Source organism: Penaeus chinensis, chromosome 37 (genome assembly GCF_019202785.1).
Source record: "Penaeus chinensis breed Huanghai No. 1 chromosome 37, ASM1920278v2, whole genome shotgun sequence".
Classification (NCBI taxonomy): Eukaryota; Metazoa; Arthropoda; class Malacostraca; order Decapoda; family Penaeidae; genus Penaeus; species Penaeus chinensis.
The window spans coordinates 2,815,096-2,830,095 of record NC_061855.1 but is presented as its reverse complement, the minus strand read 5'-3'; the positions used below and the strand labels follow the sequence as shown (position 1 = coordinate 2,830,095).

At 41.6% G+C, this 15,000-nt stretch overlaps 2 protein-coding genes across 2 annotated transcripts in view; both read left to right on the top strand.

The window, feature by feature from the left end:
• LOC125045756 (von Willebrand factor A domain-containing protein 7-like) overlaps positions 1–8,831 on the top strand; it is a 17,288-nt gene extending 8,457 nt beyond the window's left edge. The window contains exons 10-16 of the mRNA XM_047643196.1: positions 352–519; positions 2,100–2,229; positions 2,812–3,072; positions 4,244–4,329; positions 4,688–4,808; positions 8,012–8,138; positions 8,696–8,831. Coding sequence (XP_047499152.1) covers positions 352–519; positions 2,100–2,229; positions 2,812–3,072; positions 4,244–4,329; positions 4,688–4,808; positions 8,012–8,052 — 807 coding nt within the window. The 3' untranslated portion in view covers positions 8,053–8,138; positions 8,696–8,831. The remainder of the gene's footprint in view (positions 1–351; positions 520–2,099; positions 2,230–2,811; positions 3,073–4,243; positions 4,330–4,687; positions 4,809–8,011; positions 8,139–8,695) is intronic.
• On the top strand, positions 6,472–14,486 carry LOC125045757. The gene is made up of 7 exons (XM_047643197.1): positions 6,472–6,527; positions 9,229–9,371; positions 10,578–10,713; positions 11,460–11,566; positions 12,715–12,932; positions 13,260–13,341; positions 14,025–14,486. Exons 4-7 carry the CDS (start codon positions 11,558–11,560, stop codon positions 14,214–14,216), a joined length of 501 nt encoding a protein of 166 aa, XP_047499153.1. The 5' UTR covers positions 6,472–6,527; positions 9,229–9,371; positions 10,578–10,713; positions 11,460–11,557; the 3' UTR covers positions 14,217–14,486.
• The last annotated feature ends 514 nt before the right edge of the window (positions 14,487–15,000 follow it).

Sequence of the window (15,000 nt, the reverse complement as noted above, 5' to 3'; positions counted from 1 at the left end):
GCGCTTTGTTTCGAAATCATACAACCAATTCTCGAAACAGTTCTCCCTAGTTTCGAAACCATTTGCTTTACTTTCGAAACCATACGCTGTTATTTCCGAAACCTTTCCAATTTGATCCTCGAAACCGTGATGCTTGTTTTCTAACTCAAATATTCTGTTTTCGAAAGCAGACACTTCATTTTTGAAACCGTGCTCTCTGTTTCCCAACTCACATATTCTTTTTTGTTACGAAACCATACACTTAATTTCCGAAACCTTACTATTTTATTTCTTTATTTTCGAAACCATACACTCCATCTTCGAAACCACACGCTCCCATTTCGAAACCAAACGCTTCATCTTCGAAACCAGGTTACCGTGATCCTGAGCGACATTTTCAAGAAGGATACCAAGCTCATTACCAGCGTCGAGGAGTACCAACGCCTGGCTGATTCCACGGGCGGCCTTCTCATCTCCACGGACAAGTTTGACGTCAGTGATATTGCCTCCATCATCGGGGAAGGCGTCGAGACGTCCACGGTAAGAGCGGCTGCTTTGCGGACGGTCGAGGTTGGTGTGGAATTTAGGAAATAGGATTTTGTACTACTCTCTCTCTCTCTCTCTCTCTCTCTCTCTCTCTCTCTCTCTCTCTCTCTCTCTCTCTCTCTCTCTCTCTCTCTCTCTCTCTCTCTCTCTCTCTCTCTCTCTCTCTCTCTCTCTCTCTCTCTCTCTCTCTCTCTCTCTCTACTACTGTTACTATTATTACTACTATTTCTTCTATTACTATTGGTATTACTGTTTCTGTTATTATTATTATTATTATTATTATTATTATTATTATTATTATTATTATTATTATTATTGTTGTTAATATTATTATTATTAGTACTTCATTTGTAGGCGTATTTTTAACGGCATTAGCTTGAAGAGAGTAATATAGGATTTTTTTTTTTTTAATCAACAAAATCACATATAAAGTATTAGATAGATGTGTTAATTTGCGTTCGAGTGTGCTGTAAAAAGTAGGAAATAATTTTTTTAAAGCATTTTACGGCATATTTTTAACGACAGTAACTGGAAGAAAATATTGCAGGATTTTTAGCATGTTCATGGATGCTTTTTAACCAAAGTGATTTAAAAAGAGAATCGGTGAGACTTAATTTGCAATGAGATTTTTTTCTTTGCATTTATAGGCAATATCTTCAAAGTTTTGCAGGAGTCATACCATTTATATGGACGTCTTTAACCAAAGTAATTTAAAGAGAGTATTGTATCAAATATTTCAACACTCTGAGGAACAAAGAAACACTCGAATATTCTTGTGTTTTCTTCTCCTTCCCTTTCGCTGTTTTATTTACTATTTTGTCTAGAAGACCTTTTTTTCTACTCTATCTCTCTCTCTCTCTCTCTCTCGCTCTCTCTCTCTCTCTCTCTCTCTCTCTCTCTCTCTCTCTCTCTCTCTCTCTCCCTCCCTCCCTCCCTCCCTCCCTCCCTCCCTCCCTCCCTCCCTCCCTCCCTCCCTCCCTCCCTCCCTCCCTCCCTCGCTCTCCCTCTCCTTTCTCCCTTTCCTTTTTCCTCTCCGTCTCCCTCTCCCTCCCCCTCCTCCTCTCCCTCCTTTTCCCTCTCCCTCTCCCTCCCTCCCTCCCTCTCTCCATCCCTCCCTCCCTCCCTCCCTCCCTCTCCTTCCTCCCTCCCTCCCTCCCTCCCTCCCTCTCTCCCTCTTCCTCCCCCTCTACCTCTCCTTCTCCTTCTCCCTTCCTCCCTCCCTCTCTCCCTCTTCCTCCCCCTCTACCTCTCCTTCTCCTTCTCCCTTCCTCCCTCCCTCTCCCTTCCTCCCTCCCTCTCCTTCCCTCCCTCCCTCCCTCTCCTTCCTCCCTCCCTCCCTCCCTCTCTCCCTCTTCCTCCCCCTCTACCTCTCCTTCTCCTTCTCCCTTCCTCCCTCCCTCCCTCCCTTCCTCCCTCCCCCTCCCTCCCTCTACCTCCCTCTCCCTCCCTCCCTCTCCCTTCCTCCCTCCCTCCCTCTCTCCCTCCCTTCATCTCTCTCTTTCCCTCTTCCCTTTCACTATGACAAAATCTCCTGCTCATGGCATCGACCTCCTCCTCCTCCTCCTCTACCACAGGTGACCATAGAGAGTTTAGCCGAAATCACAGGTTACCATGCAGTGTCTCTCCCCATCGATGACTCCATATTGGATTTCGAGGTGCGGATCACTGGAGTCATCAGTCAAGCTCTTCTTAAGGACATCACAGGTAAGTTTTATTTTAATTTTTCAGTGACTTCATTTGAGGGGAGAGGGGAGAGGGAGAGGGAGAGGGAGAGGGAGAGGGAGAGGGAGAGGGAGAGGGAGAGGGAGAGGGAGAGGGAGAGGGAGAGGGAAGGAAGGAAGGAGGGAGATCATCCTTCCCTCCCTCCCTATTTCCTATCCTCTCCTCCTCCTCCTCTCCCTCTTCTCGTACCTTTTCATTATCCTCTCCTTGATTATCTTCCTCTCCCTCTCCCTATGATCTCATCCCCCTCCTTTCCCTTTTCCCTATCCTCTTACCATCCTCTTGATCCTCCTCCTCTCCCTCTTCCCTATCCTCTCATTCCCCTCCCCTTCCTCTTCCACTCACCCTTCTACCATCCTCCCCTTATCCTCCTCCTCTCCCTCTTCCCTACTCTCTCATTCTCCTCCCCTTCCTCTTTCCTATCCTCTCCTCCTTTCTCCCTTTTCCACTCACCCTTCCACCATCCTCCCCTTATCCTCCTCCTCTCCCTCTTCCCTATCCTCTCGCCTTCCTCTCCCTCTTCCTAATCATCTCACCCTCCCTCCCTCCTCCTCCCTTCCCCAGGCACCTCCTACGACCTGACGGACAAGGGCGCCCTGGAAGCGACTCCGGGCGTGGAGGTGATCTCCCACACGGGCACCTTCCTCGCCGTCCGCTTCCTCGCCCCTCGCTACGGCCTGTGGAAGCTCTCCGTCGACGCCGCCGGCGCCTACGCCCTCGCCGTCTCCGCCACGTCGTCGCTGGACTTCCTCGGCGACTTCGCTCTCCTGGACCCGTCGCCGCCGCATCCCCACTACAGGAAGACCGAGGGGCGTCCGCTTACCAGTAAGGGCGGGGGAAGGGGGAGGGGGAGGGGGGGAGGAGGGAGGGAGGAGGAGAAGGATGGCGAGGGGGGTAAGGATTCTGTCTCATTTTGTCTCGCCTCTCTCTCTATATATATATATGTGTGTGTGCGTCTGCGTGTGTGTGTGTGTGTGCGTCTGCGTATGTGTGTGTGTGTGTGATGTGTGTGTGTGTGTGTGTGTGTGTGTGTGTGTGTGTGTGTGTGTGTGATGTGTGTGTGTGTGTGTGTGTGTGTGTGTGTGTGTGTGTGTGTGTGTGTGTGTGTGTGTGTGCGCGCGCATATATATATATATATATATATATATATATATATATATATACATATTTAAATATATACACACATGTATGCATATATATATATATATATATATATATATATATATATATATATATTTGTTTATTTCTTCTTCCCTATTTGCCTTCTTCTTCTTTTTCTTTTCTTTTTCTCTCTTCTTCGTCTTATCCTTCTTCATTTTGCCTACGTGTTTTTGTTTTCTTTTCTTCTGAATGCATTATACTATGAACCTTTTTTTAACAAGAATGGCAAGAAATCACTAATTAGGAGTATAGGTAGTAGTTAACTGTCCTGGCATTTTTCAGTGTACCTGTTTGTCTATTTATATATCTATCAGTCTATTTATCTATCTATTTCCTCTTGTGTTTGTTCACTTTCATACTTACTTGCCTACTTACAATTTACTTACCTACATACCCATTCATTCATTCATTAATTCATTCATTCATTCATTTATTAATTCATAAATTCAGTGACCATCTCTTTCATACACCACGAGGCACGCTTATTCTTGAAATAAATTATTATCTCACTCACTCACACACATCACGAGACACGTCGATTCATAACTTCAGCTACTGTCTCACGCATTCTTTCACAACGAGACCTTCACTCATAAATTCAGTTACTATCTCATTCACTCGTACACCAGGAAACACGTTCATTCATAAATTAGTTACTATTTCATTCACTCGTACACCACGAAACACGTTCATTCATAAATTCAATTACTATCTCACTCATTCAATCACCTCCAGACACGTTCATTCATAAATTCAGTTACTATCTCTTTCATACACAACGAGACACATCCATTCATAATTCCAATTACTATCTCATTCATTCATTCACCACCAGATACTATCTATTACCTGGAGGTCACTCTCGTGGGTCACCTGGAGAGCGAGGTCACCAACGTCAATATGGTCGAATTTGTGGACAAGGTAAGAAGGAGCAAAAAGGAGAAATAGATAATGACAGTGGTAATGACAGCGATAGTAACAATGATAATAATTTAGAATAACAATACTAACGTCGACAGTGATAATGATAACGATAATAATAACAACAATAATGATAATAACAACAATAACAACAACAACGATGATGATAATAATAGTAATGATAACAAAAACAACTATAACAACAACAACGATGATGACAATAACAATGATAACAACAACAAAAATAGCACCAACGAACACCGACATCCGCCTTTCTCCCTTCTCCCTTCTCCCTTCTCCCTTCTCCCTTCTCCCTTCTCCCTTCTCCCTTCTCCCTTCCCGTCCGCCTCCGCCACAGTCAGGCTCGGTCCTTCGCGAGATAGCGTACGCAGGGAACGTGGCGGACCAGATGTACATCCGCACCGACCCTCTGCCTGACCACCCCTTCTACATCAAGCTCTCGGGTCATGTTAGTTCAGGTTAGTGAGGGGTTAGAGTGTCTGGTTGAGGGGCGTTTTGTTTGTTTGGTTGAGTGCGTGTTTGTGTGTGTGTTTGTTTGTGTGTGTGTGTGTGTGTGTGTGTGTGTGTGTGTGTGTTTGCATGTGTGTGTGTGTTTGCATGTGTGTGTTTGTATGTGTGTGTGCTTGTGTGTTTGTGTGTGTGTGTGTGTGTTTGGTTGTGTGTGTGTGTGTGTGTTTGTGTGTTTGTTTGTGTGTGTATGTGTTTGTGTGTGTGTGTGTGTTTGTGTATGTATTTATTAATTTATTCAACATCTACTCATTCCCTTCTCACTTCCTCTCTTTCTTTCCTTCTCTCTTCCTCTCTTTCTTTCCTTCTCTCTTCCTCTCTTTCTTTCCTTCTCTCTTCCTCTCTTTCTTTCCTTCTCACTTCCTCTCTTTATTTCCTTCTCTCTTCCTCTCTTTCTTTCCTTCTCTCTTCCTCTCTTTCTTTCCTTCTCTCTTCCTCTCTTTCTTTCCTTCTCTCTTCCTCTCTTTCTTTCCTTCTCTCTTCCTCTCTTTCTTTCCTTCTCTCTTCCTCTCTTTCTTTCCTTCTCTCTTCCTCTCTTTCTTTCCTTCTCTCTTCCTCTCTTTCTTTCCTTCTCTCTTCCTCTCTTTCGTTCCTTCTCTCTTCCCCTCTTTCTTTCCTTAATACATAGATGTTCCTTTTTTTTCATCACGTTGAGGACCACCACGGGAGTTTCACATTATACAAGCTATTATTTATTGCTTTATTATAATTTCACTGTATCGTTATGCCGTCATTTCATCATTCCACTATTATCATTATATCACCGCTGCATCGTTACTTATAATATCAGCAGTTGGTCATTTTAACAATCATATTGTATCGTAAATCATTGTATCGAATTATAGGTTACTTCTGTAATTGTTATATTGTCATACTAGCATTATATTTTATCGTTGTATCAACATATCGCATTATTACGTTATAATATCAACAATTAGTTATAATACCTTCATATCGTTATATTGAAAATCCCTGATTATGTGTATAAGAATCAATAGTTATTAACCCCCCCCCCCCTCCCCACTTCCCTCACCCCTCCCTTACTCTCCTCAGCCCTTCTCAGTCCCCTCCCCCCTCCCCACTTCCCTCACCCCTCCCTTACTCTCCTCAGCCCTTCTCAGTCCCCTCCCCCCTCCCCACTTCCCTCACCCCTCCCTTACTCTCCTCAGCCCTTCTCAGTCCCCTCCCCCCTCCCCACTTCCCTCACCCCTCCCTTACTCTCCTCAGCCCTTCTCAGTCCCCTCCCCCCTCCCCACTTCCCTCACCCCTCCCTTACTCTCCTCAGCCCTTCTCAGTCCCCTCCCCCCTCCCCACTTCCCTCACCCCTCCCTTACTCTCCTCAGCCCTTCTCAGTCCCCTCCCCCCTCCCCACTTCCCTCACCCCTCCCTTACTCTCCTCAGCCCTTCTCAGTCCCCTCCCCCCTCCCCACTTCCCTCACCCCCCCCTCCCCCCCCCCCCCCCCCTCCCACTGTTCGTCCTCCCCAGGCCTCTACCGCGGTGACGCCGTTCCTGAGGGCACCGTGTCGTCGTATCAGGATCACTCCGGGGACAACAGCTGACGTCACTGTCGAGTACACGGCCTCCTGTTGCACCACGCAGGTCGACATCATCGGCGTGGACGGCGTGGGAAACGTGGGGAAATGTCACATCGACCTTGGGATTCTTGGGGGTAAGAGTGGGACTCGAAGAAGAGGCACTGTTGCCACTGACATTTCACAAAACCGCTAGACTGGACTTTAAAAACTGCTAGATTTTAAGAAGAAAAAACCGCTGAGAAAAAAAGCATTCCCATTTTTTTTTTTTTTTTTTTTTTTTTTTTTTTTTTTTTTTTTTTTTTTTTTTTTTTTTTTTTTTTTTTTTTTTTTTTTTTTTTTTTTTTTTTTTTTTTTTTTTTTTTTTTTTTTTTTTTTTTTTTTTTTTTTTTTTTTTTTTTTTTTTTTTTTTTTTTTTTTTTTTTTTTTTTTTTTTTTTTTTTTTTTTTTTTTTTTTTTTTTTTTTTTTTTTTTTTTTTTTTTTTTTTTTTTTTTTTTTTTTTTTTTTTTTTTTTTTTTTTTTTTTTTTTTTTTTTTTTTTTTTTTTTTTTTTTTTTTTTTTTTTTTTTTTTTTTTTTTTTTTTTTTTTTTTTTTTTTTTTTTTTTTTTTTTTTTTTTTTTTTTTTTTTTTTTTTTTTTTTTTTTTTTTTTTTTTTTTTTTTTTTTTTTTTTTTTTTTTTTTTTTTTTTTTTTTTTTTTTTTTTTTTTTTTTTTTTTTTTTTTTTTTTTTTTTTTTTTTTTTTTTTTTTTTTTTTTTTTTTTTTTTTTTTTTTCTTCTTCTTCTTCTTCTTTTCTTTTTTCTTTCTAATTCTTTTGTGATCCTTTTTGAAGAGGTGAGATGAGGCTTCTCTTTTGTTCCTTCTTCTTCTTCTTTTTTTCTTCTTCTTCTTTTTTTCTTCTTCTTCTTTTTTTCTTCTTCTTCTTCTTCTTCTTCTTTTCTTTTTTCTTTCTAATTCTTTTGTGATCCTTTTTGAAGAGGTGAGATGAGGCTTCTCTTTTGTTGTGATCCTTTTTGAAGAGGTGAGATGAGGCTTCTCTTTTGTTGTGACCCTTTTTGAATAGGTGAGATGAGGCTTCTCTTTTGTTGTGATCCTTTTTGAAGAGGTGAGATGAGGCTTCTCTTTTGTTGTGACCCTTTTTGAATAGGTGAGATGAGGCTTCTCTTTTGTTGTCCTTTTTGAAGAGGATTGTCTTCGTTCGTTTGTTAGATTTAATTGTTTCGAATATCGTTTCTTAGAATATCATGGTTGTTGTTTTTTTCATAATTATCATTTTCGATTATTTGGTTTTATCGTTTAGAATCTTCAGTCTTGAGAAAAATCGTGATTTGAATATCCTTAGAATACGTTGGATTCATGATTGGATTAAATAGTGTGCATGGGTTTGATTTTGTCTGTTTTTTTATAGCATATTTTCTTCTCATAATCTATATTGATTATTCTTTCAATGATTTAGTGTAACCCTGTTAAGAAAACGACTTATTTTCCCCTCAGAATTTACATTTTCATCCGAGAATCATCTTTCTCACGTGCCTATTTCCAAATAATTTAAAATCACATATTATCCCTAATGATATATTGTTATATTAATTGCTATTCAATTGATATCGTTCGTATTGCAGGAATCCGACTTCGATACACCCATATGCGAACTGACCAATAGTCCGGATTGCACTGGCTTCAACTTCAACGGCATTTGCAACAGCGAGAAGTGGACGGCTCATGCAACGCTCAGGGACACTCGATCAGGTGCGCAGAAATTTAGAAAGAATACATTATTAAAATTTCTAATTATTATTATCAGTAAGGAGCATTCTGATAATTGAAACAATATTGCTATTTCTCATTTAATTTAGCTTTAATTTAGCTTTAATTTGGCTTTCCTTAATACATAGATGTTCCTTTTTTTTCATCACGTTGAGGACCACCACGGGAGTTTCACATTATACAAGCTATTATTTATTGCTTTATTATAATTTCACTGTATCGTTATGCCGTCATATCATCATTCCATATTATCATTATATCAACACGCTGCATCGTTACTTATAATATCAGCAGTTGGTCATTTTAACAATCATATTGTATCGTAAATCATTGTATCGAATTATAGGTTACTTCTGTATTGTTATATTGTCATACTAGCATTATATTTTATCGTTGTATCAACATATCGCATTATTACGTTATAATATCAACAATTAGTTATATTACCTTCATATCGTTATATTGAAAATCCCTGATTATGAGTAAGAAATCAATAGTTATTAACCCCCCCCCCCCCTCCCACTGTTCGTCCTCCCCAGGCCTCTACCGCGTGGACGCCGTTCCTGAGGGCGACCGTGTCGTCGTATCAGGATTCACTCCGGGGACAACAGCTGACGTCACTGTCGAGTACACGGCCTCCTGTTGCACCACGCAGGTCGACATCATCGGCGTGGACGGCGTGGGAAACGTGGGGAAATGTCACATCGACCTTGGGATTCTTGGGGGTAAGGTTGGGACTCGAAGAAGAGGCACTGTTGCCACTGACATTTCCACAAAACCGCTAGACTGGACTTTAAAAACTGCTAGATTTAAAAACCGCTGGAGTAAAAGCTTCCCATTTTTCGGCTAAAAAGGGCTTTAAAAAATCGCTATATATAGAGTGAACTTACAAAATTTTCGACGTGGTACTAAAAATACATACAGTTTGGGAACTATTTTAAACTTCTCTTACGCTTGCATCAAAACAAACCAACTTATTAAGAATCATTAGAGATATCATTAGTTTTGAATCACCTCTCCAGCAAATATCTACCTTACAGATATGTTATCCTATATCCTCTATGTCTTCCAGGTCTTATCTACGACTTCGAGGTGGACCAAGTTGGCGAGACGTGGTTAGTCCTCCACTGGAACATCACGCCTTCAGACTATCCCATTAACTACTACGACCTCAGTATCAATGGAGTTCCCTCTCAACACATTACTTGCCATGATGTTAGTTTCTGATGCCGATGTGTGTTTCGTATAATAGAGTGTATGTTGTGTGAAATATTGCTGTGTATATGGACGATATATCAAGACACGATCAGGTATAGGCGTTTTGTTATTTGAATTATACTTGATAATGGAGTCCATAAATCCCTCTCAACACGTTACTTGTCATGACCTTAGCTTCTGATGCCGATATGTACTTCGGAGAATAGACAGTATGTTGCTCTATATATAAACTGTATGCTAGGACATGATAAGGTATACGAGGTAAGTTCTTGGAATTTTACTTGATAATGGTGTCTAGAAATCGTTCAGTTCTCTCTATTATGTTGCTTTATACGGTGAGATTATATCAATACGTGGTAAGGTATACGAGTCAAGATACAGGAATCACATTTTGTAATAGAGACTAGTGATCATTCCATATTTGAATAATTCTTGTATGATTTACAAGTGTTATACAATAATAGTACTCCCTCGCACACACACTTCCCCGAGTGGTCCTCAAAACACTTATTATTTTCATGCAAGTCTGCAATCTACATATTCCCCCTTGCATGAACCCTCTTGAGAGTGTTCCTTATACACATGATAACCACCGACTTTTCTATATTTTACAGTGCCCCCTAACCACACATATTATCTTATACAGTGTCTCATAAACTCATAAACACGCTACACCTTTTCCTTGAAACCAAAACACAAAAATCTTTTACAATCTCGCGAACACAGAATACCCCTTCAGCTTGTCACACACGAACTATAAAATGTCACTCCACATTGTCGTCTGCAAACACTTATCATGAAATCTATCCTCATACCCTCCCCCTTCTCCCATCACCCCCTCCCTACTCTCCTCAGCCCTTCTCAGTCCCCTCCCCCCCTCCCCACTTCCCTCACCCCCCCTCCCCACTTCCCTCACCGCCTCCCCAATTCCCTCATCCCCTTCCTACCCCCTTCCCTTCATCCCACTCTCCTCACCCCCTCCCTACTCCCCTCTCCCCTACTCCCCTTACCCCCTCCCCCTCCCCATCCCCTTATCCTCTCCCCGCTCCCCTCCTCTCCCTTTCTTCACCCTCTCCCCACTCTCTCACCCCTTCTCGACCCCCCTCACCCAATCCCCTCTCCTCACCCCCCCCCCCGCCCAGCCTCGAGTGACCTCTCCTGCAACATTGCAAATCTCCCACCAATTAAGCTCCTCTCCCGCAGTTGTATTGCCGAGCCCTGGTGACTTACGTGGACCCGTGTTCATTCCAAGCTTTCAACATCACTCCTGTGTTCGATTACCACGGGGTAGACGTTACTGGCTTATCGGCCTATACGGATGCTGTTACTCTCGATAAAGGTCGGTTCCGATGATTTTATTTTAAATGTTTTTTTTTTTGTTTCATTTTTTTTTTTTTTTTTTTTGGTGTATTTTGTTATTTACATATTGTTGGTTTGTTTTAGTTATGTGTTTATCGGTTTTATTTTTTTCATTCAGTTTTACTCTATATAAAAGTCACATTTTTTTCTCAATTATTATGACTCTTAACTGCGTTTTATTTTTGCTTTTATTTACACATGTATTAGTGTAAACGGAAAAAACATTTTGTCCGCTTATTTCATTAATCTGTGTTTCAGTCCAATACGAAATACATATGAAATGATTCGTTTGTGCTTCCCTTATGTTACAATTCTTAGATATTTTGACCGGTATTATTGTCAAGCCATATTGATTTTTATTTTATTTTCCTTCCACCATGAACTTTCAAAAATGTCGATTTCTTGAGAACTGAGAGAATACTATTTTAAGACATTTAAAAAAGATAGATACGTCGTTAGCCCTTTCTCTGCTGACCTCCGTTTTCTACACCTCCGGAAATAATCATAGGGGGTCCTCAACTAAACACGAATATCATGAGAATTATTATACACAGGCCTTAACTGAATATGAATTTCATGAAAAGGGTTACAGATGGACCTTAACTAACAATAAAAATCTTGAAAATAGCTATAAAAAGATCATAACGAATCGCAAATCTCACGAAAATAACTCTAGATAAGGCTCAGACAAGCACAAATCTCAAGCACAAATGATCTCCCCAACAGAGCCTGGGGTACCTTATAACGGAACGGAGATCGACGCAACAGAGACAAGCATCACTATTTCGTGGCATCCACACCCCGACCACGTCCTCTGCAGCTACATGTTCGAGGTGAGGGAAGAGGAACCACTGGACGGAAGGGGAGATAAGATAGAAGAAGATAAATGGGGTAGGAAGTAGATAGGCGAATTATCAAGAGCGTGAAAAGGGGGGTAGAGATAGAGAGGGAGGAAGGGGTGTGAATTATCGCTGGGCCGAAAAGGGAGATAGGATAGAGAAAGAGGGAGGTATGTGAGTTATCACACACTTCTCTCTCCATGTGCAACATCCTCTCCTCATTGCAAACAAGATACACTCTTCAATTCACACACAACACTCATTTCAACACACTTTCCTCAATATAAACAGAACCCAATACGTTCACAATACAATTCTCTCTCTACAAACACAACACACTCTTCTTCTCAATATACATAAACCACTCGCACTTTCCTTAATACAGAAATAACTCACTTTCCTCACGGTATTTAAATAACGTTCACTAATACATATAACAAACAACTTCCCTCAATATACACACTCAAATGTCAAATTCCAGATTCTATTTCAATTTCAATTTCAACATTACAATATTTCCTTTCCTCAGTCTATATCAAAACCCACTTTCCTCACTACACACTTAACACCCAATTTCAAATTCATTTTCAGTTTCAAGTTCACGTTCAAAATCAGTTTCAGTTTCAATATTGGTTTCAGTATCAGTCTCAATCTCATTTTCATTTTCAACCTCAATCTCATTTTCACTTCCAGTCTCAATCTCATTTTCACTTTCAGTCTTAGTCTCCTTTTCAATCTCATTTTCACTTTCAGCCTCAATCTCATTTTCATTTTCAACCTCAATCTCATTTTCACTTCCAGTCTCAATCTCATTTTCACTTTCAGTCTTAGTCTCCTTTTCAATCTCATTTTCACTTTCAGCCTCGATCTCATTTTCATTTTCAACCTCAATCTCATTTTCACTTCCAGTCTCAATCTCATTTTCACTTTCAGTCTTAGTCTCCTTTTCAATCTCATTTTCACTTTCAGCCTCGATCTCATTTTCATTTTCAACCTCAATCTCATTTTCACTTCAAGTCTCAATCTCATTTTCATTTTCAATCTCAATCTCGTTTTCACTTTCAGCCTCGATCTGATTTTCATTTTCAATCTCAATCTCATTTTCCACTGCAATTCCAATTCCAAAAATTCCAACTTCCCAGGTGTGCTACTTCGAAGTGGGGACTGACCCGAGCGCCGGCCTCTGCGAGCGAACCTCGGACACCTTCTACACGATGCAGGGCCTCGGCGAGTGCAAGGCTTATATTGCAGACGTGGCAGCTCTCTCGCCTTCGGGAATGCAGAGTGCCAACCTTGAGTTCTATGGTGTCACCCTCTGCGACGGTCTGCCCAGGGTAGGAGGAAGAGGAGGAGGAGGAGGTGGGTGGTATGGTGGTTGGGGTGTGGTGTATAGTGGTTCTGTGGTGAGGATGTGGTGGTATAGTGTTCTGTGGCCTCGCCTTTTGCACCGGTCTGTCCAGGGAGGGAGGGAGGGAGGGAGGGAGGAGGATCTGGGTGTGGTGATGTAGTGATAATGTAGTATAGTGGTTCGGTGGTGTTGTGTTATAGTGGTTCATTTGTGGTGTGTGGTTGTTGACCCTAGTCACACGGGGGAAATAACACAACGTTATACATCATCTATCAACTTATGTATCTCATGTATTCCTCAGTTAATTAATTCATTATCTCTCTCTCTCTCTTTCTCAACAGCAGACTCATCTCTCAGCTTCATCCCTCAGCGCACGAGTGTGGCCCTAACATGGCCCCAGACTGATGCCACGAGTTTCCAGGTATTGTTTTTTTTTTTTTTTTTTTTTTTTTTGTCTATTTTATGCATTTGGTTTTCATGTCATTATTTTTTTTAGAAGTCTGTGATAAGAGCAAGACAAGGAAATTCGTATCTTTATATTTCTTTATCTGTCTCTCCGTTTACTTGTTTTTTTTTCTATCTATTTATCTACCTTGTGTCTCTGTTTGTCCTCACTCTCCTTCTTTCTCTATCTCCTCTTTTGTCTCCCATCTTCCCTCCCTCGGCGCATCTCTCTATTTTCTCCTCTCTATTTACCTTCCCACTCTTCTTCCCTCCCTTCCTTCCTTCCTTCCTTCCTTCCTTCCTTACTCCTCCCCTCCCTCCCTCTTTCTTTCTTTCCATCTCCTTTTCTTTCCCTCCCTCCCTCTTTCCTCCCTCTTTCCCTCCCTCCCTCCCTCCATCCCTTCCTTCCTTCCTTCCTTCCTTCCTTCCTTCTCTCCCTCCTTCCTTCCCTCCCTCCCTCCCCTCCCCTCCTTCCCTTCTTCCCTTCCTTCTCTCCCTCCTTCCTTCCCTCCCTCTCCTCCCTCCCTCCCTTCTTTCCTTCCCTCCCTCCCTCCCTCCTTTTCTCCCTCCCTCCCTCTTTCCTTCCATCTCCTCTTCCCTCCCTCTCCCACCCTCTCCTCGCCACCGCTCCCCATCTCACCCCTTTCCTTAAAATCACAGGTCTGCTATTCCGAAGTAGGATGGACTCGAGACCACCAAGCGTGCGAGAGAACTTCTAGCACATCCTACGAAATACTTGGACTCCATCCTTGCCAGGCATACGCTACGGAGGTCACTTCCTTAGATCCTACGGGGAGAAAGAGGCGCCAGGAAAGGTCCTACGCGGTTACGCTGTGCTCTGGAATGTCTTAAAAGCCTTTGGTTTCATTCATTTCCTCTTTGTGACGTTCACGAGTTGTGGAATATGCTTTCGCTTCTCTTGATATGCTTAGTATAATGTGTCTGTATTTGTCTATCTATAGAGAACATTGGGAAGTAGATTGTTTAGGTAGATATGAATTCAGCGACTGTTGATCAAATGGAAATAGTTATGTTGTGGCTTGCAATGTATTAAGACATGTATTCGATGTGATATACGGCAGGATTAAGGGTTATTGTGTCTTAATAAACATCTTGAATATATCTGTGATTTAAATTTGATTGATATCCAAATGTCATGTGATTTTAGAATGGCAGTGATGGGGACTTGCTAAATTAACTTACAATTTGATAATAATTAAAAATATAAATAGAAATAGTATACGTGACGTGAACTTACAGTAGAATATAATTTATAATGGACTACACTATTTAAATGAAATTTCACACACACACACACACACACACACACACACACACACACACACACACACACACACACACACACACACACACGCACACACACGCACAAACACACGCACACATCCACACGCGCGTGCACAAAACAAACAACCATTTCCCACATCATAACCAACACACCGCAGTATCTTTCCATCATTGCGTGAAAAGTACCCTGCTGGCCTATTCACACGATGGCGACGATATTGAAAAGGAGGCTGTAGTGACCGTGGCGGCCTTGAACGGTGTTGTGCCGTGGTCAACGCGTGTGAAAGCGCCCATTGAAGGCAATGCATTTTTGAAAGCATGAGGCCACATT

What these genes read in the sequence shown, in the direction of transcription:
- LOC125045757 (XM_047643197.1), top strand. An exon ending in GGAAGAGGAGGAGGAGGAGG is followed by an intron (nt 12,933 to 13,259) that starts TGGGTGGTATGG and finishes CTCTTTCTCAAC; the next exon opens with AGCAGACTCATCTCTCAGCT. An exon ending in CTGATGCCACGAGTTTCCAG is followed by an intron (nt 13,342 to 14,024) that starts GTATTGTTTTTT and finishes TTAAAATCACAG; the next exon opens with GTCTGCTATTCCGAAGTAGG.